The following is a 25,738-nucleotide window of genomic DNA, read 5'->3' on the forward strand; positions in this document are numbered from 1 at the left end:
ACATTGTCAGAAAACAAAGTAGTGTGTTTCAAGAATCAGAATAGTTCCTGATAAATACATCTTTTCACTGCCTATCCTCATAGAATTTGGGGGGGTTCCTCACCTTGATTTCTCTCTGCATCCAGCCTCTTCTTCATGAATAGCCATAGCTGGTCTTCATTCATATCACCCAGACTTAATGAATGTTTGGCAAACTGTCCAACCTTGCTGACGTGCACATTTTCCACAATATCAGAATTACCCTGCCAGTAGCCGGCACGGGATTCAAGGCTCTCCACACGGGATCTCAGCTTCCTCACTTCCTCCGCTGAAAATTTAGATTAAAAACAAAAGGCTTAAATGGTCCTTGGTCAAATCCACCATCTCTAGTTATATCTATTTGTAGACTAAAGATACGGCTTTTATCCCTCTATGCCGCCACTCGGTCCAAATCAGAGTTGAATTCTATGGAACACAAAATGCCTTCAGAGAGAAGATACAACAGAGAATTACAGAGCTGGCTGTTTACGTCTACAACCCCAAGTAACCTGTGTGGCTAACCAACCAGATGGGTCAATCCACTGGATGAGGCAAAATTGCATAATTAGTTCAATCAGGGATGGATACACTTCCAGCACTGTTCATTAGGGGAAAAATACACTAGCATCTGGTTGTCCCTGGATTTATCCCAGCCATGAAAAATCCTAAATAAAAAAGCAGAGACTTAAAATGGGGATTGTTGTGCCTATTATCCCACTATCCTCATTTGCTTTGACCCCCTCACTAGTCATATGGCGAAGGCACGAAGTTACACTCTTCCTTAGTTGCAACTTATCCTACACTTGCCAATCTCCAGGTACTAGCTGGGGATCTCCTGCTATTACAACTGATCTACAGCTGATAGAGATGAGTTCACCTGGAGAAAATGGCCGCTTTGGAATTGGACTCTACGGCATTGGAGTCCCTCCCTTCCCCAAATCCCGCCCTCCTCAGGCTTCGCCCCAAAAACCTCCCACCAGTGGTGAAGAGGGACCTGGTAACCTTATTTGTAACCTCTTACCTAGAGCAATAAGCCCAAAAAGCAGACCAAGTAGAAGGAGCCAGGCCAGGAGCAAGCCGAGGAGCCACTTCCACCAGCTACAACAGGAGGCACAAGGGCACCAGGCTGGAGCAGCACCTGCCCCTCCACAGCCATCATCACGCTGGATTTCTATAGTGGAAAAGAACCAGAGCAGTAAAAAGTGTTTATTTGGTGATGTGATTCACAAAAGCTCAAAGTCGGAAGGGAATCCAAGATGCCCCACAGAGACGGTCATGCAGCCTTTAAAAATGTTTATATTTAATTTAAAAATTAAAAATACATAACAGAAACAACCTGTCAAATTGTGTTCCTATTCCTATCACATTTGAATAACTCAATTTGGAATCAAGTTCTCTTAACAACTTCCAGAAATTGTAATTCTACAACTTCCTCGACCTACTATTAATTGCCCAATAGTTCTCACAATGAAGACATCAGATCTATCATAAAGGATTCTGATAAGGATTACTAAGAAAATGTATGAGAAGTGCTTTAAACACATAGGAGAACACTATGATGAATTTTGGACATTAATATTATTGGCATAATGGATGTTAAGTTGCTGTTTTGTCCATGAATACACAGGAATGATTGGGAATCATGTTATTTTGCAACATACACACACACATTTCATTTTAAATTTTCCAAATGGCTAAGGCTTCCAATATCTTTCAAAGTATTTTCAGTGTTAAGGGGGAGGATCTGCCCAACTCTACCCCAGCCTCTCTTCAGGATCCTTCCATACTCCAACTGACTAACACGGAATTTCTGTTATCCATTTTCGGATGTCTAGAAACATGATGCACGGAGGCAAGATGGTGGGTGGAAAATAAGCAAGTGACTAACCATGCAATCTTAAGTGGAGTTACATCCTTCTAAGTCCATTGAAGTCAAAGGGCTTAAATGGTTTAACTCTGCTTAGGACTACACTGTAAAAGAGGCTCCACTTTTTATGCAGTAGTTGTGTTCACTATGAGTTCACTGGTGTTATACCAGGCAAACATCTGAAGTGTGAGCAACAGATGCACATGCATAAACAGCCACAAAAGCCAGGCAGCCTTGATTGCAGCCAAAGACATGTTTAAAGATATGTGTCTGTTATCCACAATTTATGTTTTGGCTGCAAGAAACAGCAGCATAACACTGGGGTATCTGAAGCAAACATAACTGCTGCGGCAATTGTGGAGCCACTCTAAAAAAGCAGCTCCAGCAGCTGTTCAACAGGAAGGAGCCCGGAGATTATTTTCTGAACTCTGTTGTAGTCCTTTTGCGTTGTTTACTGGATGTCTTAAGCTATTTGATTCCATTGTTTTACACTGTGTAATCTGCCTTGAGTCTTGGTAGGGAAGATAAACTATAAAAAGGAAAATAAATATTCAAGATGGGAAGGAATTCTTTGTGCATCTGTTCATTTTAAAGAGTCGTGGGCAGGAGTCCTGCAGGATTGTGCCCCCTGGCTGTAGTCCCCATACATTAGAATGCTTACACTGGAGAGTAACATATTCTTTGGAGGGAAGGAGGCACGGTATAGCCCGATCTCAGAAGATAAGCAGGGTCAGTACTTGGATAGGAAACTACAAAGGAAGGCTCTGCAGAAGAAGGTAATGGCAAACCACCTCTGCTTCTCACTTGCCTTGAAAGTGCGTTGCTGGGGTCACCATAAGTTGGTTGGGATCTGATGGCACCTAATATACATATCATATTCTTTAATAACCCTATTATGAAGCAAATGTATTTTGGGCTGTAGCCCAGCTCTGCACACCAGCTATTAGTGCACCAATCTCTAGAGCCATATAAGAGGCATCTGGGCCCTTTTCTTTAAAAAGGCCTCCTTTGAATAGCTCTTCCTTAAAAGATTTTAAAAGACCTAACACATTTATTTGCTCAAAAATCTATGCTTCTTTTCTAAGGGAAAGTGTACTCACCTGCATAAGTGGCTTTGTCCTTTGTTGAAACAGACTGCAGTCTTCCTGTTATAACAAGAACAACAACAAAGGAGTTTGTGTCTTCCCACACAAAGCCACACTATTGGCTTTAAATGAATTTTAAACTGATGCAACAGCTGCCAGTCCAAACAAGGACATTGAGAAAAATAGCTGCACTAGGGTTTTCTTGGTCCAAGAACGGGGACACCGCGTTGTATGGCAAGTCTTAGAATACATTCTCCACTCCACAGGGAAATTAAAAAACCTGTTAACTGCTCAAGACGCTAATGAATTCTCATGAGAGGCATCGCCCTGCGGAACGTGGTTGGGAAGTTGCACAAGAAAAAGGAGGTGAATGCAGAGGTTTGGTCAGCATTAGACTACAAGGCATTCTATAGTGCTATCTTATGTAGACGAGACAATCCAGCACAAATCAAATAGGCTTAGAAGGGTGTAGCCCTGACTTGGATAGCCTAGGCTAGATCTTGGATGATAATAGGCCCTGAGTAATATTTGGATGGGAGACCACCAAGGAATACCACCTCTGAGCATCTCTTGCCTTGAAAACCCTCCAGAGTTGCCATAAGTCAGCTGTGACTTGCCAGCAAAAAAAAAAAGTAAGGTTATTCTTAGTGCAAAAAGTTCTCAGGATGCACCAAAAGCTACAGGGCCAGGGAAGGTGAATTGCATTTGGTTCTCCATGTATCATATTTTGTCCCTAAAATGCATTCTAGCATGCACTTGGCAAAGCCCTGTTTTCAGCACATGTATTTTCTTGCACAAGTATCCTTGAGTATAGAGGGAAAAGACTCTCTCTCTGTGTATGTGTGTTCGGAAACAATAAGAATCAGTGAGTTCCCAGAATAGATAAAACAGACACACTGAGCTTCTTGGGCATGATGGCATACTCAGGTGCATACATTTATTTCTACACCAGTGTAGAAAAATCTTGTGTGTGAAGGGTCCCTAATTTTTCACATCAGGCAGAGAATTAAAGATTTACCATTTGTTTCTGATTTGAGGAAGGAATCTCCAGCATAAGAGGAAGAAATAGCCTGCTTTTCTTTCTTCAGGGTGTCTTCAGCACAATAACCTGTAGAGGGCCCAAAACAAAACACTTTTGGTGCTAATTATGTATTTATTTATTTTATTAAATCCCGTCCTCCATCCCTGGCCAAGGCCAGGCTCAGGGCGGCTAACATCATCAATAACATACAGTATCATAAAACCATAATAAGCAATAAACTTTATACATTTTCAAACCAGTTCCCAGTTATTAGTCAATTAAATTAAAACAAGCGGCGCTCAACTGGAGCAGAGGGCCACAGACCTCAAACTCAGCTTGCATAAACTGCCCCTGTTCCACTGACAGTAAACAAACTTCCCTCTTATTTATATTGGCTTTCTTATTCTAGGATCACATCACTGGCCATCAGAAACGTTAATCCACTCTTTACCAGGTTTATCAGTACATATATCCCATTTACTAATTTGTGTAAAATTAGCAAAATCTAGTATGTTGAGGCCCTGACCTGGATGGCCCAGGTTAGTCCAACCTCATCAGATCTCTGAAGTTAAGCAGGGTCAGCCCTGGTCAGTGTTTGGATGGGAGACCACCAAGGGATACCAGGTTCACTACGCAGAGACAGGCAATGGCAAATCACCTCTGAATCTCTCTTGCGTTGAAAACCCTATGGGGGTCACCATAAGCTGCAACTTGCTGGCACTTACCACCACCAATATGTTGAGAGACATAATCAGGTTGAATGCAGGTTTGGGGAGGCAATGAAAAAATGGTGCCCATTCATGAATAGTACTGATATTACTTTATGACAAATGCACAATTAATAGAGGGATAACATGAAATATCAGTCTGAGAGCTGATCACATGATCATTTGGGCATGGGTAGCCAGAATAACGTTTTGTTCATGCTAATTTCCATTGGACAGATGGCCCACCATGTGCAAATTCAACCGCAAGTACTCAGAAAATGAATCCTGCACACAGCAAAATGTAGGTATAAAGGTTGTACACAGGCTGTGAACCAGCATGGGCAAGTTTATTAAACAATATTCCCATAAGTAGCATGTCCGTGTGAATAGGCCCTGAGGACATATCTCAATGGGAGCTGTCAGATTAGGGTACTTGGCAGTAAACCAGAAGTGGTATAGCAGAATATTTTGTTTGATCCCCACAACATGTCCACATAGACTCCATAAACACTTTGGTGGGAATCTCCATCCTTTGAAACTTGTGGGATGTGGTTAAGGGAGCATAAATAAACACTGAAAAGTTCCTTGAGCAAATTTATAGTAGCACCAACTCATATGTTGCCACAGTAGTGCAAGAATGTGGCAGAGGGGGCAAGATGTGTGTGGGAAGGAATCAACTGGGTAAAAATTAGTTACCAGAGTGAGGAATTGCACCTCATCTGTGAAATTCCCTCCCTGCAACCATTCAGTGGACATTTACCCTTCTGAGTTTTAGGTGCCGGGTGAAGACTTTCTTATTTTTGCAGGCATTCAGTGATACTTAAAACTCTGGGTTATGTTTCTGTTACCCTCCTTATCTGCTGCTGCAGCTCTTATTTGGCTGAAAATTTTAATGTTGGAATTCTAATGATGCTGGTTTTCATTTTGTAATTAATGAGTTAGATATAATAACACTCTTCAACTAAATAAGGAGCCTTGATCTGGAGGAAGAAGAAAAAAGACTCTTCACTTAGCAGAAGGGAGTCACTGGCTCTCACCCCCTGAGTTTAATTTTATTGGTTTTATTGTATTTCTTGTGATTGATGATGAGCTGACTTGAGAAGTTTTTATGATGCAAGCAAGCTATCTCAAAATAAAAAGTAAACAACACTACCTTCTTTTAGACCAGGGGTGAGGAACCTTTTTTCTGCCAAGGGCCATTTGGATATTTATAACATCGTTCGCGGCCATACAGAATGATCAACTTAAAAATTAGCCGACCTAGCCCCAAGCAGGCAGCTGCCCCAGATGACCCCCGCCGCGCAGGCAAGCAGGCAGGCATACTCGCCCACCTGGTGGCACAGGATGGTCTGTTGCAGGGATGAAATGAGGACACACTTGCTAAGAACTTGCCCCCCTTCCCCGCGCATTCTGGCCCTGCCTCCTTTAACCCCTCCATTGTCGCCACTTCCACCACCAGTCCTCTTGTAGTACAGAGGAAATACGTTTCTCTGTGGCCCGGGTGGGAAAGGGTTAACACAGTTTCTTGGGCGGTCCTAGCAGCTCTATAGCTAACGACTCTTCTGCAAGGGGGGGAAAAGGTTCCTTTTCTCGGCAAAATAAACTCACATCTGCCTTGAATAGAGGCTATTCCTGTCTGTGGGAGGGGGCGGATCACCAGTCTTAGATCCTTCTGAGCTAGAGATCTGCCAGGACCCATGAAGGGCCAGACCAAATGACTTCGAGGGCCTTAAACGGCCCCCAGGCCTGACGTTCCCCACCCATTTTAGACCTTTGTGAAATGCTATGAAACTGAGTTACTAGGAGGTGGCTCTGAGGCCACTGTGGTGCTATGTGAATTGAGCATAAGTCACCAGTATGATTATGTGACAGTGTGTTATGTGACAGCATGTGCTATGAGAAAACTGACCTCCATTGAGACCTGTGCTGGATGCACTGAAGACTTTCCCACTGTCCTTTGTCATGATCAGCAGCTCCACCTCTTTCTTGGGGGCCACGTTCTCTTTCTCGAGGAGCAGAAATTTGCAGTCCTTGCGTAGGATGTCATCATTCTGGGAACCCATAGCGGTGGCTGGAAGGCAAAGCCAAAATCAGAAGTTAAGCCAAGAGAAATGATCATGTGCATCTGATGTGCAACGGCCTGTCGTATTTGTGGCAGAAAGAAATCCCACTACTTCTTTTCAGCTTCAGGATGAGACTCTTGCATTGGTAGGGTTGTCAGCCTCCAGGTGGTCGCTAGAGATCTCCAGCTATTACAACTGATCTCCGGTCAACAGAGATCAGTTCACCTGGAGAAAATGTCTGCTTGGGAAGGTGGACTCTATGGCATTATACCCGTTGATGTCCCTCCCCTCCCCAAACCCCACCCTCCTCATGCTCCACCCCCCAAATCTCCAAGTATTTCCCAACCCAGAGCTGGCAACCCTGTTCATTGAAGGAAGGCTCCTTGCACCAAAGAAACACACCACCATTATATTAGTAGAGTGGAATGATACATTTGATACAAATGATACAAATTTTGGCTTTTGGCATTTAGTTCCCAGAAAGTGGTTTACAACTCCTCAAATACTGGATTTAAACAAATTTTAAAACAGGATTACTGACTTTTCTCTAGCACAATTCCTATGACTTTAAAAGGAGTATGGAAGGTTGATGGCAGCATTTGTAAATATTTCCATAACAATATATCTCTGTGCTCGGAAAAGCTCCACCCATTGAATTGGTGCCTCTTGTCATTGTTAAAGGCACTGGAGCCTTACTGAAGATGGAAAGGGCAACCCAGTCCAAAATAGGTGAGGAGACTGTATCCCAAATCAAGTCTGCTGAAGTCATTTGGCCTTTTCCTCCAACAGCAAATATCAGGCTAATATTTACACTTCAGCATTTGGTGGTAAATTTCCCCCTATATTAATTGAAGAGAATCTGATACCTTTTAATCAGAAATTTAATTTTATTGTCTTTTATGGAGTTTTTATCTGATGTTAGCCGCCCCGAGCCCGGCTTTGGCCAGGAGAAAGGGCGGGATATAAGTCTAAAAATAAATAAATTAAAATAATAAATAATAGAAAAGGCATTACGAGTATCAGCATCAATAATGCAGAAACATATAAAAATGGTTACAACAGGAAGTTATGTAGGAGTGAAAGAGTTACAAATCCTGACAAGACCGCCCCATCCCACCTTCAGAGAAGTGAGGGAGGGGTGGATTTTGGCTGCGGTGGCGGGAGCAGAAAGCCAGTCTCTGTCCGTCTTCGGGCCTGACGTAAGAAGAAGGGTGTGCCCAGGGAAGGTGCTTATAGTGAATGGGTCGAGCATCTTTTCCCTAATACTGATCGGCCAAAGATTTCCATTAGTCCTGAGAATGTTCTGAAGCCATAAAGGAATTCTGCTATATCCGGCATAGGCCTGTCGTGCAATCAAATAGCAAGTGAAAATGATCTCTGCCCTTTGATCTATTCACCATGTAGAACAGTTTCTGTGGAAATTTTCTGGACAAAGTTGTAATTGAAGACATTGGATTTAATTTTCCAATTAGATAGTCTGGTGTAAATCAGACGCTGCTCCGCTTTGAGGGAAACTGTTACAAAACTGGCATTGGGGCGAAGATAAATTTTGTCTCCAACCATCTGAACATGCAATGCCTTTATTTTATTTTTTTTACTTCAAACAGCAACAGCTGCATCTAGTGGACAATGTGGTTAACAACATGGCCAATGGTGGGGTTTCTTGTTGCTCAACAATGCCATCAACCAGAAAGAAGTCCTTCTAACCAACATCCAAATGCAACTGTAGGGCAGCAACTAAAATGCCACGTTGCCATGAGCAAGCATCTTCAGTTCCTCAGAACTCTGCTTCTGGTTGGAGGCAGTCCGAATTAGGTTAGGCCATGTTAGGTACAAAACAGATTTCACGTTACACCAATGGCTACTGGGGCCACCGAAAAAAGAGACATGTTTTACTTTGAAAAGTCTAAGACTCAAAAGACTACTTGTGATTTTGTGACACAAACCCATGCCCGCAAAGTAGACTGGTAGGATCAATAGAGGTACTTAACAATTACAAATTAAAGTAATTCTAAAGATTGAAATTGGGCTTAGCAGGGTTAACCCTGTGTAGGATTGTACTGCCGATGTCTGACAGAAACGATGCATGTAAGTGGACCTTTGATACATATGATCATTTTCATAAACATTCTCTTTTTATATTTATTTAAAGGATAAGTAAATAACAAAGCCACTAATGGAAAGTTTAGATAAACTGGGGGGAAACAAGAATTAAATTATATTCTGCATGGTAAAGAAGCGCATAGGAACTTAAAACATCTGTTATACATATGATAGTTAATAATCCGTTAGGTCAGGATCCCACCAGCTCTCAGCTAAACTAGTCCTATCCCACACAGTAACTATTCTGTAAATCAAAGTTTAGAATTAATTATGTTAGTTGTGGTTTTTATTGCAGACAGGATCAAAATGCAGTGTTAATGTTTTAGAAAAAAAGTCTCTGTCACATTGATTTTACCTTTTTTTGCCACAGTCAAATACAGTCCCTGATAAAATGTGATTCTTTCCTTCGTCTCAGCTAGTACAGAAATGCTGTTACTGCTATGAATGATGTGGGCTGAGATTGTAAGGTGCACTTACCCGGTTGCCTGTGAAATCGCTAGTGACAGGTAACCAACCCCTCCCCATACACATGACATACATGTGTATGGCTCTCCACTGCAAAAAGCCCCATTGATTATGTGGAGAGTACTTTCCACAGCCAGTGAGACAAGAGACAGACTCACCTGTTGTAGACGAGGTGGAAACGCCAGTACTAGTCACACCGGAGTTCTGGGTAGTATTTTTCTTTAATCCATATGCTGCTAAAAGGGGGGGGAGGAAGAGAACACTTCTTCAATTCACTTCTTCAAATTACTAGAAGCCAAAGGGAGATTTTTAGATGGCTGCCTTCCCCAGCACTGGTAGTACCAAACAGGAAATAAAGGAACATAGGAAGAAGTACTAATTAATAATTATAATAATACTTCAATATATAGCTTGATCTGATTGTTGAGGTGACAATTACTACCTATTTTGATTGCCTGGAATAAAAAGGGAAATGGGGTATTTCATGACAAAACATAAGCCAATATTAACATCATTTTAAAACTGACATTCATCAGTAAGTTGAACATGTTTGGCGATCATGATTTTGGCTCTTTAAAAAACATTCTAACAATCAAAGTTTTCGTTGAACCTGCAAACAGGAGGAATCATTCTGCACTCTGAGTTCTTCTTGACTTTCAGGGCCAAACTAGATGCAGTTAGGTGATCCATGTTTATCTGTATATGTGTCCATGGGTTCATGTCTAAAGCAGGTAATTGGGGGATGTCTAAAGCAGGTGATTGGGGGACGTCTATCTTTTTAAAACAAAACAGCATGTGAGTAAGGGAAACAAAACACTTCCCCTGTTCCTCCTTACTTAACCATGTTCTGCAGCTTTTAGGATTTTTCTCCCAGCACACCTCTGGTACTGAAAATAAGTGAAGTTCCAGAGCCAACAAGATAAGAATGGAGATGCTGCAGTTATTAGGGCCCCTCATCTATGTGTATCCTTTTTGGTTAAAAAATAAATCCTTGTCAGACACTAAGAATGGCTCATCCCAAATCCTATACCAAATTCTGAACCTGACTCTTGTGCGAATGGATAGAGCCAGTGGGGCCAGTTTCACACAGGAGACATTCTTCTCCAACCCCGGAGGAACCCCCAGTTTGCAGAAAAAACACAAACATTTTAAAAACAATTGGGGGGATTAAAGGATCCCCCAAACTGGAGAAGCACTGTCTGCGGCAGTGCAATGTCAAGTGTGAGCACTGGGGAAGGCATGTGCTGAGCACTGGTGATGTTTGGGCTGCCATAACTACCCTTCCCTCCTCTTTCCTCACCACTAGGAGGAAAAGCTGATGGTGGTCAGGGAAGGTGGTTCATCAGTGTTAGGGCTTCTGCTGCTACTTCCACCCCTCCTTCCATCCCATCCTATAAGGAAGGAAAGCAGAGAGTGGATGGAGATGGCAGGTACTCGGTGCCAGTGGCATTTGGACCAGGAAGAAAGCCAAAGCACCTGCAGCCAGCACCCGTGTTTCAGCAGTCCCCTCCCCCCATCTGGTGCCGCCCCTCTGCCACTGTGTGTACCAGCTGGTGAGGAGAAGTGGAAGCTGCCACCCCCATCACCCCCAGCACTGCAGGCAAGTGAGTAGGCAGTTGCAGGAGGGTGGGGGGAAGAGTGGGAGCCAGTGGTGGCAGTGTTGAAAGCGGGCAGCTTAGCTGTGAGTGGCCAGCAGGGGGGAGGGAGAGGATGGAATTCACACATGTGCGTGTGCACACACACACGAATTTCACAGGTCCCTGCTTATAGGTTGATAATAGGAGTTACTGACCTGTTGAGGTCGTAGTTCCACTGTTGGTAGCAGCATACGTGCTTGGAGCCAGGTTGTTTTGAACACCAAATACTAAAAAGAAAATGTCCTAGGATGAGGTTCATGTTTATTAAAACAGCAAACATAGTCACAGGGTCTTTCTTAAGGGCACCATCTCCAGATATTGAAAGCTTTTGCAGTACTATAGCCAGCAAATTGGTTGGTTCATCATGGGTTTGATATATTTTTTTGTCATCAAGTCAAAGCTTACTTACGACAACCCCATAGGGTTTTCAAGGCAAGAGATGTTCAAAGGTGGTTTGCCATTTCCTGTCTCCACTTCATGGCCCTGTTATTCCTTGGTGAGGTCTTCCATCCAAATACTTGCCAGGGTTGAGGCTGAGAGTATGTGACTGGCCCAAGGTCACCCAGCAATGGCAGAGTGGGGATTCAAACCTGGGTTTCCCAGATCCTAGTCTGACACCTTAACCACTACACCACACTGGCTCTATGTGTTTGATACACGGTTTATATTACTTTCTCAGATATGCCCAGATGCCTATAACCATCCAGCTAGCATGAGCAACCCTGTTTAAAGAGGCACAAATATGGAGTAAATCCAATGAAGCAAACTGGATTACTCGTGATGTACTTGATCTCTGGTGCCACTAACATGAGGGACTGGAGAAGGGAGAATAATCTTATCTAGCGTGCTCTCCTAATGCTTCTTGAAAAGGTAAAGAGGAAAGATGGAGAAAACACACCTGTTGAAGAAGTGCTGAGGCCTGCATTCAGACTGGGGGAGCTGGGAGCCAGATTGTTTGGGACTCCAAACACTGCAGGGGAAAGTGAAGAATAAAGTAGTATAATTTCTCACCCTGATATTTTGAAATGATTTCTACTACTGTTTGTACCACATAAGAGTGTAAGAATTGAAATATGATAAATTAACTCATTAAATCTGCAGGTCATTACAAGTGGTTGCTTATTTGGTCACTTCAGTCATTCTGTTTTTTGTTATCACATTTCAAGTTTCATTTACTTATTTATCTAGAACATTTATATGCTGCCTTTCCAGCCACCTGCTTGACCAACAAAAAGATAAAATAATCAAATTAATGTCATTAAAACAGTTAAAAACTCAATAAGCCCCCAACAGTAAAACCATCCATATATATAAAACCAGAAGCCAATAAAACAAAAAGCATGAAATAAGTAGACCATTAAAATATAGAATAAGAGAAAAACACAGGCTAAGATAATTAAAAATAAAACAACAAACTGATGGGATAAAACTTCAGTTAAAAACTTAGGTAAACAGAAATGTTTCAGCCTATCACCTAAAAGGCAATAACATGGGCACAAGGCAAATCTCAAGGTGGGGGACATTCCAAAGGTGAGGTGCCACCACTGAGAATGCCCTGTGGACACCCATTTCAGACCCCTGTATCAGAGACAAGGGCTAGGTCAGATGATCTTATCTTGTGAGCAGAACAGTACAGAGGAGGTGCTCTTTAAAGTGCCCCTGGACCCAAGCTGCTTATGACCTTAAAGGTAAGACTCAACACTTTGAAATGTGCCCAGAAACAAATGGGCAGCCAGTGCAGATCTTTCAACATAAGGATGATATGATCTCTGTACCCAGCCCTCACTATCACCCTGGCCACCACATTCTGAACCATCTGAATTTTCTGGACCACTTTTAAAGACCGTTCATCTGGTTGTAATCAGAACACCATGGACAAATCATGCTTTCTGAACATCAGCCAAATGTGCTATGTGCTACAGGGAGCCATGAGCTTTCAACAGCAGGCCAGGATTCAGCAGCATCCCCAAACTGTGATCTAACTTCCTCAGGGGGATTGCAACCCAGTCCCATATAAGTTGATTCCTCAGTCCTCAAGTGACTTTGTCATTGACCAACAACACCTGTCTTATCTGGGCTGAACCTCTGTTTAGTAGCCCTCACCCACCCTATTGCCTTCTCCAAGCATTTATTCAGGACTTCCTCAGACTCACCCCCACCCCCAATTCAGCTATTAGGGGAAAACAGTGTTATCTGCATATTGGTGGTATCTCACACCAAACCCCTGAATAATCTCTCCCATGTAGATGTTAAACCAAATGGGGGACAAGAGGTACCCTTGCAGAATCCCATAGCAAAAATGCTACGGGTCTGAGCACAGGTCCTCAAAACCACCTTCTGGAAATAACCAGCAGAGTAGAAAGAGGATCACTGAGGTATGGTGCCACCTTACTTCCGATCCAGCCAGCTTCTCCAGAAGGATATCATAGTCAATGGTATAGAAGGTTGCCAAGATGTCTGGGAAAATCAACCTCAACATACACCCCCTGCCATTCTCCTATGAAGAATATTAGTCAGAGTAACCAAGGCTGTTACCATACCAAATCTAGGTGTGAATCTGGATTGAAGTGGGTGTATAATTGTTTAATAACAATAACAAACTTTTAATAGCTATTAAAATGGAAGGATGGGTTTAGTAAAGTATACCTAGTATAAACTAGACCAGTGGTGGCGAACCTATGGCACGAGTGCCAGAGGTGGCACTCAGAGCCCTCTCTGTGGGCACGCAAGCCGTTGCCCCAGCACAGAGTTTGCCTGAGTTCGTTCCCCCGGCTGAGGAGGCTGGGGACCAGCGGTGCCTTTACAGCTCCTCTAGGAAGCGCCGGGCTCCTTCCTACTGCCTTCTCCGCAGTTGCCGGCTGCGCACTCCGGAAGTGAAGACAATGACGAGCCTTCTGCTGAGGACTGGAAGAAGCGGAGCCAGGACGGGGCTGGACCAGGAGTGGGACGCCTGGGCGGCCATCTGCGGCGGGCTGGTTGGTGACTGCATGGCAGGGGGTTGGCAGTGAGGGCTGAATGGGGGCCCGCCTGGCATTTGTGCTGGAGCCAAGCCCTTCGCTTAGCTTGGGTTTCCACTCTGCTCGTTCATGCAACCGAAGGTGCCTCTGAGCACGTGCAGAGGGCTGTCCCCACCATCAGCCCCCCCCCCGCATAACAGTCTTTTTTAAATTGGTATGACGATAACAGTTGGAAAAAGAACCAAACTGAAGGGGTGGGGGCTATGCTCCAGCTGCTTTCCTTCCTCCGCTCGGCCACCCATGCAGGGTTGCCAACCTCCAGGTAGTAGCAGGAGATCTGCTATTTCAGTTCACCTGGAGAAAATGGCCGCTTTGGCAATTGGACTCTATGGCATTGAAGTCCCTCCCCAAGCCCCACCATCCTCAGGCTCTGCCCCAAAAACCTCCCACAGGTGGCAAAGAGGGACCTGGCAACCCCTAGCCCCATGTGGACTTCAAGCTGTGTTGGCACTTCGCGATAAATAAGTGGGTTTTGGGTTGCAGTTCGGGCACTTGGTCTCTAAAAGGTTCGCCATCACTGAACTAGACCTTGAAAACAAAAGCAAACTGTGAACCTAATTGGGGGCAGCTGGAAGACAAAAATAAAATACATAAAAATTGATTTAGATGGTTAACCTTCTTATCTTTATTCTTTCTCTTTAGCCTTTAAAATATCTTGTGTCCATCACATAATTAGTTGTCCCATTATTCTGAGAAAAATGATACCAGATCCTGTGTAACATCCATTGTGTTCTGCAATGCATGTGTACCTGATCCCGTAGAATGAGCTGCAGTGTTGATCAGCGATGAGCTCTGGGTCATGTTGTTATGGTAGCCACCAAGAGTTGACCCTGCAGGCAGGGTGGAGGACCACATATATGTTGGGAGGGCAGCATTCAAGATGGCTGTATCATATATCCCTGATACTGGGGGAAAAACAATAAGGGAGATCCAAAATCAGATTTGTACAGAATTTAATAATTAGAAGGCATGGTATATTCTGTGCATCTCATATGAACTGCACAGTGTAAAACATTATGTTCTAGTATTCTAAAAACGTTTTAGGGGTTGATTCCAAAGTCAGCACAGAGTCTGACTTGTCATCCAAACTGGAGCAGGCATCTTGGAGGGGGGAGGATCCACATGATGTTTTCCCTTATTAGTCCACATTTCCAACTTTTCCCCTGGTGTGATGGGATCCGGGTTTAATATGACCTTTTTGGAAATGTCATAGTTGAAGTGCCTTTGCACACTGTGTGGATAGGAAGGTCCAGATTTTTGAAGGTTCTACTCACATCGGCACCATTTTCCTTGCCTCAGCCCCCTCCCCATGAATGCTGCTGACCCCCACCACTGGAGAGCCTTTTTAAAAATTTGCAATCGCTGGATCACTGAAGCATTATAATGATCTCTTAACCCAATCTGCCAGGTACTCTGAATCCCAGCTTTTAATTTTTAAAGCAGTAAGTCTTACAGAAACTGCAGGTTAGATGTACACCATAGGGAAGCTGCTACATTTGTATGCCAGACTCGAAGAAGCAGGCTACTTTCTACTTGGCTTGATCTTGTATTTGCTCTTCACCATGTACCTATGTACAGCCAGGCTCTTTTCCAACTCTCCAGGTGTTACCATCTGCCCTTGCTATAGTAGATCCCTCCACTGGGGCCCACCCTTATCCCACTAGACTCCACCCCCTGATCTGTCAATCAGAATCCCTTGTTTTTCAGGTTCAGACTCTTGCCTCTCTCTGAACCTCAAGAAACCTGGTAGTAGAATATGTTGCAAGAAGAAACGTTTGAAAAGCTGACACCAGGAAGACAGCTTCAATGAAGAGGACTAAGGACAATAAACCAAGGCTGTGCCAACTAGGGTTACCAGGTCCCTCTTCACCACCGGTGGGAAGTTTTTGAGGCATAGCCTGAGGAGGGCGGGGTTTGGGGAGGGGAGGGACTTCAATGCCATAGAGTCCAATTGTCAAAGTGGCCATTTTCTTCAGGTGAACTGATCTCTATTGGCTGGCACTGGGGGGGGGAAGCTTTTCCTTAGACCTATTCCTGAAGAAGCCAATATAAAAAAGGTTTCTTGTGGTGTCACCAGTTCCATGTAGATTAAATTATAGACTGAAAGTGCTACGATTTGCTCCATTTAGGGAATGTTAGGCAATCTTGTAATCAGCTTTTACCTTCTTTGCACTGTTATGGCCTAAAAGTAAAAGACCAAGCTATATGTGATGGTGGGGATCCAAATTCAGCTTCCCAAATACATCATTTCACCGCAAAGGCAGCAGGGGAAAATAGTGATATGGATCAGAGGGATTTAAATCTTTTCCCATGCACCATTTTCCAGTCTGAAATGCCTTCCTTCCTGGCTTCTTTAAGCATTGGGGGGGTGGGGGTGGGGGGGGGAAACAGCGATAAAAGTGACCTGTCTTTTCCCCTGCTGGGGTTAAAAGCAGCCTGGTTGGGGCATTTCTGATCAGAGAAATGGAACCAGAGGGAGAGTTAGCCCCCTTCTTCCCAGTGCCTCCTCCTCTCAGCAGTTATTTTAGTAGCTAAGTCAAAGATCTGTGGGATCTGCACATGGACCCCAGAATAATATGTAGTTTAGCCCTTAGGGTTACTTTTGTGGCATCTGATACTCTCACTACATTGTTCTGTGATTTGATACAAAAGTGGTAGAATCTTTTGAGTACTTCAGTATTTCGTTGGCCGGATTCACAGTCTAACAATGAGGTACCTGACTGGGAGCTCTCTGTAACCATTTTGGTTTCCACAACAGCTTTCTTGGGTATAGGGAGTGTGCTTGATGAGGATCGTGTTGGGCTGGCACTTGCTGAGCGACTTCCCCGAAGAAGTCGCTTAACATCATCCAGTTCTGTCCCTGAAAGAAACAAGTGATATTGAGGCATAAGTGCAAACACTGTTTTCCAAATGCTGGCCACAGCTGAAGTTGTAATAAATTATTTCAACTCTGAAAAATCTGATAACCTCAGTAGGGAATGGAATGCTTTATTGCTTTGCATCTTAGAAATAACTGATGGATGGTTTAGTTCTGGCAGCCCTATTCTAAAACCAGGACTCCTTCACAATGGGCAGCCATGTTAGTCTGTCAATAGCAGTAGAAAAGAGTAAGAGTCCAGTAGCACCTTAAAGACTAACAAAATTTCTAGCACGGTATGAGCTTTCATGAGCCACAACTGAAGAAGTGAGGTTTGCCTCACTTCTACCAAAATTTTTGTTAGTCTTTAAGGTGCTACTGGACTCTTGTTCTTTTCTACCAGGACTCCTTGCTCTCCAAGATGACATAATGTAGTGGGTAGAGCCTACAACCAGGACCAGGTCCAAATCCCACTCAGTCATAAAACTCTCACAGGGTGACCTTGTGTTTGACAATCTCCCTCAAGTTAACCTACCTCACAGAGTTCTTTATGATGATAAAAAGATTGAGAGCCATCTATGCTACACTTAGCTCCTTATTAAAAGGATGAGCTAAATCTTTATAGGTAGGAGAGGATTTTTAAAAAAAACTTTCAGACCAGGCCACCCTCTCTTCCCTAACCTTATATATTTTTGTGATCCTTCAAACCTTTACCAATCCACAGCTTAGGAAAATATTTTATGACATCATGGAAAAATAAGAAGACAAGCAAATGGTCCAAGGAAGAGGTCGTTGTTGAAACCACATGAATTATTAACCAAGAGGAGATCCAGCTACCTTTGTTCAAACCCAGAAAAACAGCCGTAACACTTACACCTGGTTGATGGAGAAGCACTCTGCAGCCTTACTCGGATTTCACTCTCTGTGCAGGACAAAAGGAAAGGAAAGGTTCATTGTGAAGTGGGAGATGTACTGGTAACTCAAGGTCCTGTACGTGAGCCTCCAGACCTCCAAATTTCCATTCCTGTTGACTGATATTGTGGCTTGGGCTAGCATGTGCACGTAAACACAAGCACACACACACTTACATTAGTTGATTAACATATTGTTCTTACATGATTATGCTGAAATGGTAATAAGAAATGTTATTTTAAAATGTCTGTTTTACTACACTGTGTTCATATTTGTACTCCTTCATCTCTCACACCAGTCTCTGTATCCTATTCTGATTGTTCACTCTGCACTCCATTCTGTGTTTAACTTGGAAATTGTCTAAAATTTATCTTGGCTTTGGCACATGTGACATTTATTACATTTTTCAGCCCATAACTATTTTTTCTTATAGACTGACAGTGCACTCACTCCCTGACATGCGTACATCGATTAAATTAATGCAAACAATATTTTTGATATGATTGTGTGATCACTTCAAGGTATTTTTTGGTATTATAATCTATGCATAGCAGAATATGTAAATGCTCAAAAATTCCACCCCCCTTCGGCACATGTACACTGGCTCTTAGAATTCCAGCAAAGTTATATTGAGGTAGATATTATAGCTTACCTCGGGTTTGGCTTCGCCCTCTGGTGGCAGATGAACCTGTGAAAACCAAAAAGTCATGTTAAATTCCATTGTTGGAAATATATTTTGGAAAGCTGAAATAACAACAACACTACAGTCCCAATTATTACATAAATGTCATATATTTCAATAAAAGATTTTGCACTGAAACTAAGAAAGACAATTAAGCACATCTATCTAGCTTGCATAATTTGTTCCAGTCAAAGAATATGGTGATTTGTCAAACACAGAATTTTAAACTACCTGACCGTGAGGCATTAATGGGCACGTGTCCTCAAATTGGCCGTCACAGCATTAATAACAGAGAAACATACCCAAATCTTTTCTTGGACACTCTGGAGATGAATTTGCACTGGAGCTCCCTGTGGAAAAAGTGATGTCGTTTCACACTTAGCATTTCTACAGGGCTTTCAACTGTTCAAACTATTTCACATACATGATCTTCTTGTAACCCTTACAACAGCCTTGTAAACCCTTTCCCTGCACTACCGGTATTTTCCTGATACAATCAATGTATGTGGCTCTGCAGGGGCATTTCTGGCCAAGAAAATGGCGCAGAGGAAGGCTTAGAGCCAAACTAGGCATTATGAGTGACACAAGTTGGGACACTGGTGCCTGACCTGGCTCATGGTCACACATAACAACTTGTATAAAGTAGGTTCACTTACCTAAAAAGCGCTGGGTTACCTCACTGGGCTCTGCAACACTGTGAGGGAGGAGGAGGGGCTTCCAATTTCCCTACCACACCATTTTCACCAGTGAAAATGGCTGTGGGGAGGCCTGTTTCTCCCTTTCTGTATGTCCACATGGGAATGAAGTTTCTCTTGGAAACTCAACTCCCTAAGCACATCTTCTTGACAGTGCTCTGGACAGAGATAGGAACACAACGAGGAACAATGTATTGTGTAGGGAGGCCCTTAGCTAAACTGATACACCAGCTCTCACTCTTTAAAACTTTATTACCTATTTTTAAATGCAAGGCAGTCCAATATGTTGTATATTGTGCCATGCCCTGAATATGTAATCCAGAGCAACAAATGCTTTGATTTGGATTTAAAAACAACACTTGGAGGATGTATTCAGAAGATTAATTTGGAACAGTTAGGTAAAATTAGCTCATCAAAAATGTGATAACTTTTGCTGTTGCTGAGTGGAATGAGAAAGAGGGACTACAAATGCTGTAAAATAAATAAATAAATCTCGACCATGATATGTCTTGACATTCTGAAAGGGTATGAATAGACACAGCAGTATTTTCTTGTTCTTTCACTACAGCACACAGCAGGACATTGAAAGAGTAAATGGGTACCATATGCCTGAGATCTAGCTAGCATACATGGCAACTGCAAGCTAATGAATTAGAATACTTGGGATAATTAATAAATACATCCCTCCTCCCTCCCCTATTTCCTGGTCATAGTCTATGATACCTTCATATGTTGCATGGCGGGTGGTATAGGTTTTTCGCTCAAAGGTTGACCCAGGTGATTTGGGAAGAGTAGAGGAAGGAGAAATGGCTTGCTTGTAGGAGGAAGAGGAGGCATTCATTCTAGCATTTCCACCTGCTGATGAAACAAAGCCTCCTCAGATATATGAGACATGTGCAATGGATTGGACTATCATGGAAATAAGTGATGTCTGTGATTCAGTCACAAAATCTAATTCGGTCTTTTAAAATGTACAAGAGGGGATGAATTTGCAGCCCAACCCAACGCATGTTAACTCACCCCCTGCTGATTTCAGTGGAGTTTACTTTTAAGTAAATGCATATAGGATTGCTGCTCTATGGTTAAGCTAGAGGAGATGCATAAACAGAGATCTATTACTGAATTGCTCCAGAGTTTTTAAAACTCAGTTACAACCATTCATGGTCCAGATCCTAGAGCCTTGAGGTTAGGGGAGGAGGATTACCCTTCCATCCTTACATGGCTTCATGTTATTAAAACTGCCCATCCCACACTGCTGTTAGAAACAAGTTAGGCACTTGATGCACATTTTTTTTCTTCCTTCAAAGACTCACACCAGTATGGAGAAGGTGGTTTTGATAAGTGAAACTGCAGTTTGGAAGAATTAAAGCCACTCTTCCCTCTCCACATGGCCTTAGTCTGCACTAAGGTTGTGTGTGGCTACAAAGGAATAGTGGGAAGATCCAGTCTCATCTTGTCTAATGACTCAGCCTAATCCTACCAAGACCATCCTAAATTGGTTCTTGTAGGTTATCCGGGCTGTGTGACTGTGGTCTTGGTATTTTCTTTCCTGACGTTTCGCCAGCAGCTGTGGCAGGCATCTTCAGAGGAGTAACACTGAAGGACAACCCAGGGTCGTCCCACCGGCGCAAATCCCCAAGCTGATGTTCCGGGGGGTGTCCCGGGGGGCGTGCAGGGGTGGAGCTGCCTGTAGGCAGCTTCCTGTCCGCATTCGGCCTGGAATGCCAGCGTTGAGAACAGCATTGCTGTGACTGCTTTTTAGTAGGTGCAGCATCGCTGTTCTCTATGGGGCAAAAAGTCCCATTTTTACCTTTTGGCAGCCATGAAACAGCTTTGGAGGCACCACAGCATGACTTGGACATGCCATCCGTGGCCGCTGAAAGGTTCTTTCTGCTCATGTCTTCTGCTCATTTGCCACTTATAAAATTATCTATGATTCACTCTTCTTTCTACTCATTTCCATTTATGTCTTCATTCATGTTCACATTTGCTGTCAATTTAAGGACCACTTACTGGACGTGACGTAACTGCTGCCATGGGTATACATCCTCTTTTCCACTCCACTTCCTCCACTGTAGGCTGTTGTTTTGAGCCCACTGTTACCACCTCCTTCTGTCAGACAAATGCAAAATGAAACGCTCTGCATAAGGAAAGGCTGAAAAAACATTGCAGCTGAGAGCACAGAGCTCTTTAATGTGGCAGATTCTCTGCTGTTTATTTTTGTTTTCAGAAATTGTTATTTTTTTAAATTAAAATGAGGAACAGATGGAGTTTGGGGGATGGAGAGTGGTTGTGTGTGTGTGTAAAGTGCCGTCAAGTCGCAACCGACTTACGGCAACCCAGAGGTGGTTTGCCAGTGCCTTCCTCTACACAGCAACCCTGGTATTCCTTGGTGGTCTCCTATCCAAATACTAACCAGGGCTGACCCTGCTTAGCTTCTGAGATCTGATGAGATCAAGCTAGCCTGGGCCATCCAGGTCAGGGCATGGAGAGTGGTGTCCATCCTATTAAAAGGAACATTGAATAACGGTGCAGACAATTGTTCTGGTAAGAGAATCGTATCAGTGGTATATATTAACAACCAAACAACGGAAACAGCCTTTGTCACTCCTTGTCAGCCCTTGTTACTAGCTAGCAGTGGAAAACACTTATTGGTACAGTTCTCACACATCACCACCTCAAAAACTGTGCTGCTATTGCCACCATGTTAATGCTTTGACATTTGAGGTTTGGGGTTATTATATGGAGAGAAGGCTTCTGAGAACTTGGTCTCAATTTAGTTTGCCAGCCGAACATACTGTTTTTGACTGCCACAATCCCACCTGAGCCAAGCCTTAGATCTCTTCTCCTTGGCACCGCGTGATTTGAGCATCCGCAAGCAGGTTTACAGCTGCCCTGGTGTTGCTAACTTTGGAAATTGGCTCTCAGCTGATCTCAGCTAAATTTCCCCTTATCCTGGGAAATTCTGCTACATCCCTGCTGGGATACTGTGAAGTTGCCTGGGCTGGGGACAAGGAGGTGTTTAGCAGCTGATCACCCAGTCAGCTGAGATGTGGCTTCTGATTCCCACCCCCACCCCCATCCCCAAGGGTGGGTTGCAGTGAGAAGTTTCCTGTTCATGCCAAACAGCAACCAAGTGGCCTTTTGATATATGGGCTCCCTGACTGATACTGGCAAACTGAACCAGTGGGTGTCTAAGCATCCTTAATACAGCTATGTTCAGAACAGATGATTTACAAAGACATCTGGACCACGCCTCATTAAACCAGTCTATCATTGGTCATGATGGACAGTTGGAAACACTGGGCATAGAGGGTACCAGGTGTCAAAACCAACCAAACACTTTGGTCAATGTCATATCCCATTGTAGCTTCAGATCCTTCCAAGATGATGTTGTGAGGGGAAAGTTAAATTCCCCCAAACTAAAGACACTACCACTCCTATCAACAGTTTGAAGTAAAACATGGTCTAAATGTTTGAAGAATAATGGAAGATGGAGGTCAATTTTTTTAACCAAGCTGACATTGCCCCTTCAGCATCTCATTCCATATATTATTTTGAGCCATGTCAACTTCTATGAGCTAAGTGAAGCATACACACAGTGGGGCTAAAGAGACTTGCTGCCTTAGAGTCACGATTGTATTTCTTGATAATCAGGTAGCATTTGAAAAGAGCATTTAAATTTGATACGATTTAATTTCCCCTTGGGAACTAAGACCCTGGGGACATAAATGCATGAGGGACTTGTGAAAAGGAAGAACAGATAGACAAAAACAAGGTGGATACTTGCGACGTACACCCATTCTGAATTCTGAACACCTGCCACTTACTTGGGGGAAGAGATGTCAGTCTGGTGGTAACAGTTTCTGTGATAACTGTAAAAAGAATACAATGAGGTTTCATCATGATAAGGACATGAGGTATAGTACACTAGATAATTGTCCTGCATGAGACCTATTGAACAGGTACTGTGAAACAGATTGTGTAGTGGAAATGTCAGGATAAAATAACTCCCCTCTCCAGTTTATTACATTTAGGTAGTAAACTGGCTTTTAAAAAAGTGATAAAATAGGACATTACTACATGATGAAAAACACTGGGAAACAAGCACATGTTAAATTACTGTAATGGGGAGAGGATACTTTCAGAAGACTATTAAAGCACGTGAGAATTAAGGGGGAAAGTGACTGTGTGCTACCGTTTATCTTTACATAGGCTGAGGGAACTAGTTGGAAGATCCAGGCATTTCTAGAAAGTATTTCACTTACGTCTCTCTGTGACTTCTGTTCCATCCCGCTTATTTTTCTTTACAGCATCCATATCATTGCTACCTGAAGGTAAAGACAAGGGTTAGCATATTCCTGACCCCCGACTGCTGCTGTGCAATAGTGGCTAAGAAGCTCATAGGCTTTCCTCCCTTGTCAACAAGGGGGTAGAATACAAAGCAATGGGGCATCTTGGAACTGCAGATTGTAAGCATTCACTGAATGTGCACTTCATGGGATTTTATGAGAACCCATCAACTGTATAAAGGCCATAGACGGTACTGAAAATTAAAAACACGAACAATTTAAAAAATAAACAGGAACTAGTTTCTTTCACTCAGCACGCAATATATATTCTGAGTTATTGTTTCCTTAGATCCTTCCCTTGTCCTTAAAAATGCGCATACTCTGCTCAGGGGACAGAATTTTTGAAATCAAAAGATATCAGCCCTTGTAATCAAGTTTCTAGACTGGGGTTAGGGAACACACAATTTCATAAAGTTTAAGAAACAGCATTAAGCAAAAGTGCCTTCTAGTGGTAAATATTTAGCCAGGCTACTTTTTTTTTCTGATTTACTTTTCAAATTCTTTCTGTAACAGAAAACTAAAGCAGTTCTGATGTTAATATAAATTGTTTATATTAAACCCAAGCAAATTTTCACATTTATTTATAAGATTTATACCCTGACCCTTTACTTAAAAGGCATTCAGGGAAGCTTACAATGAACCAAAAACAAAAATAAGAACATTTACATAAAACCATGCAAAAATAAAAACAATGAAAAAGAAACACCAGAGCTAATTTTGAAAAAGAAGCAAGAATTTAATAGATCCCCCCCCCCATGTTACCGGTAAGAATATACCAAAAAACAGGGTGGGGTTTGGGAAGGAGAGGGACCTTAACAGGGTATAATGCCACAGAGTCCTCTCTCCAAAGCTGGCATTTTCTCCAGAGGAACTAATCTCTGGAGGTTATCAACCCTGCCAAAAGCTCAATAAGACTGCTCATAACAATACTAATCATGTTCTTATTTATATCTAATGACAGTGAAAGTAGAAAGCATATAAAACTGGAGGCTATTGTTTTCCTAGTAAATAATAACTGGTTTAGGTCAGAGAGAAAAACTGTGTGGAGAAAGCAAGTACCAGAGGAAGGTGTCATTTAGGGCCCAACTTCATGTTATACAGTCCTTGCAGGGTGCTCAGATCTGCCCCAAGGATGTCCTAACAGATTAGGGTTCCCAATTGCCCGGAGGCGGCAGGCAGTCGCCCACCAACTCACAGGGCTGCCCGCCGCCCCTCAGCTGGCCGACAAGCAAAAGTAGGCCACCTGTGGGGGAGCAATGCCAGCGACGCTCTAGCACTCCCCCCCAAAAAACCTCTGTGGTTTCCATAGGTTTTTTTTTTAAGGAATGCGATAGAGCATTCCATGCAATGCTGGTGCTTCTGGGGTAAACCTGGAAGTGATGCCATCATGCCGCTCACACTGTGCAGATCTTCGCACCCCAGACACAACTCAACAAAGCTCCTGCTGGTCAGGGAACTTGGTAGCTCTATATCAGATGTGTGCTGTGAGTTCCCTGCCGGGAACTCAGCTCCCAGACACACACATTAGATCAGGACCAAAGCATGCTTAAGGCTCCCCCCATTCCACTTTCTGAATGTAAAACAGCCCTGGGAGGGTGCTATTTGCCCCATTTGTAATGGTTGCCAGCTCTGGGTTGAGAAATACCTGGCGATTTTGGGGGTGGAGGGGAGGGAGGGGTTTGGGAAGGTGCAGGACCTCAGTTTGGCATAATGCCATAGAATCCATCTTCCAAAGCAGCCATTGCCTTCCCCCGTCATTTACACTTTACCCCCCAGCAAGCTGGGTTCTCATTTGACTGACCTCGGAAGGATGGAAGGCTGAGTCAACCTTGAGCTGGCTACCTGAAACCAACTTCCGTCAGGATCAAACTCAGGCTGTGAGCAGAGCTTTTCACTGCAATACTGCAGCTTACCACTCTGCACCATGGGGCTCACTTTGTGATTTCAGTTGGGAGGGGTTTATCTTTATCTTTCTCTGAATAAAAAAACCCCACAGGGCTTAGAATTGATTAACTTTGGTTGGGCTGTGCCCATGATTTTAAACAAAGACAGGTGTAAAATCCTGGAACACTCTCCCAGAACAGTTAAAGGAATGAAGAAACCACAGCTTAAAAGTGTTAACTTGGGTTGGATTGTGCCCACGATTTTAAGTATTAAATAGAGACATAAACAATTTTGAACACTCTCTTAAACATTTGTAGCAATGAAGAACCTCATTGGATTCAAGCTACAGTTGGATAAACTGATTAAGGGTATC

The 25,738-nt window shown here is 43.2% G+C and overlaps 1 protein-coding gene across 1 annotated transcript in view; it reads right to left on the reverse strand.

The window, feature by feature from the left end:
* The window catches only part of COL17A1 (collagen type XVII alpha 1 chain), a 73,884-nt gene extending 50,424 nt beyond the window's left edge, over positions 1 to 23,460 (reverse strand). The window contains exons 1-17 of the mRNA XM_056850448.1: positions 23,398 to 23,460; positions 22,960 to 23,004; positions 21,143 to 21,241; positions 19,853 to 19,987; positions 18,737 to 18,784; positions 18,405 to 18,440; positions 17,715 to 17,762; positions 16,700 to 16,843; positions 14,733 to 14,888; positions 11,865 to 11,936; positions 11,122 to 11,193; positions 9,488 to 9,565; positions 6,608 to 6,769; positions 3,989 to 4,078; positions 2,986 to 3,030; positions 1,040 to 1,189; positions 104 to 307 (exon numbers count right to left, since the gene is read on the reverse strand). Coding sequence (XP_056706426.1) covers positions 104 to 307; positions 1,040 to 1,189; positions 2,986 to 3,030; positions 3,989 to 4,078; positions 6,608 to 6,769; positions 9,488 to 9,565; positions 11,122 to 11,193; positions 11,865 to 11,936; positions 14,733 to 14,888; positions 16,700 to 16,843; positions 17,715 to 17,762; positions 18,405 to 18,440; positions 18,737 to 18,784; positions 19,853 to 19,987; positions 21,143 to 21,241; positions 22,960 to 23,004; positions 23,398 to 23,449 — 1,636 coding nt within the window. The 5' untranslated portion in view covers positions 23,450 to 23,460. The remainder of the gene's footprint in view (positions 1 to 103; positions 308 to 1,039; positions 1,190 to 2,985; positions 3,031 to 3,988; positions 4,079 to 6,607; positions 6,770 to 9,487; positions 9,566 to 11,121; positions 11,194 to 11,864; positions 11,937 to 14,732; positions 14,889 to 16,699; positions 16,844 to 17,714; positions 17,763 to 18,404; positions 18,441 to 18,736; positions 18,785 to 19,852; positions 19,988 to 21,142; positions 21,242 to 22,959; positions 23,005 to 23,397) is intronic.
* Between the last annotated feature and the right edge of the window lie 2,278 nt (positions 23,461 to 25,738).

This window comes from Euleptes europaea, chromosome 5 (assembly GCF_029931775.1).
Source record: "Euleptes europaea isolate rEulEur1 chromosome 5, rEulEur1.hap1, whole genome shotgun sequence".
Taxonomy (NCBI): Eukaryota; Metazoa; Chordata; class Lepidosauria; order Squamata; family Sphaerodactylidae; genus Euleptes; species Euleptes europaea.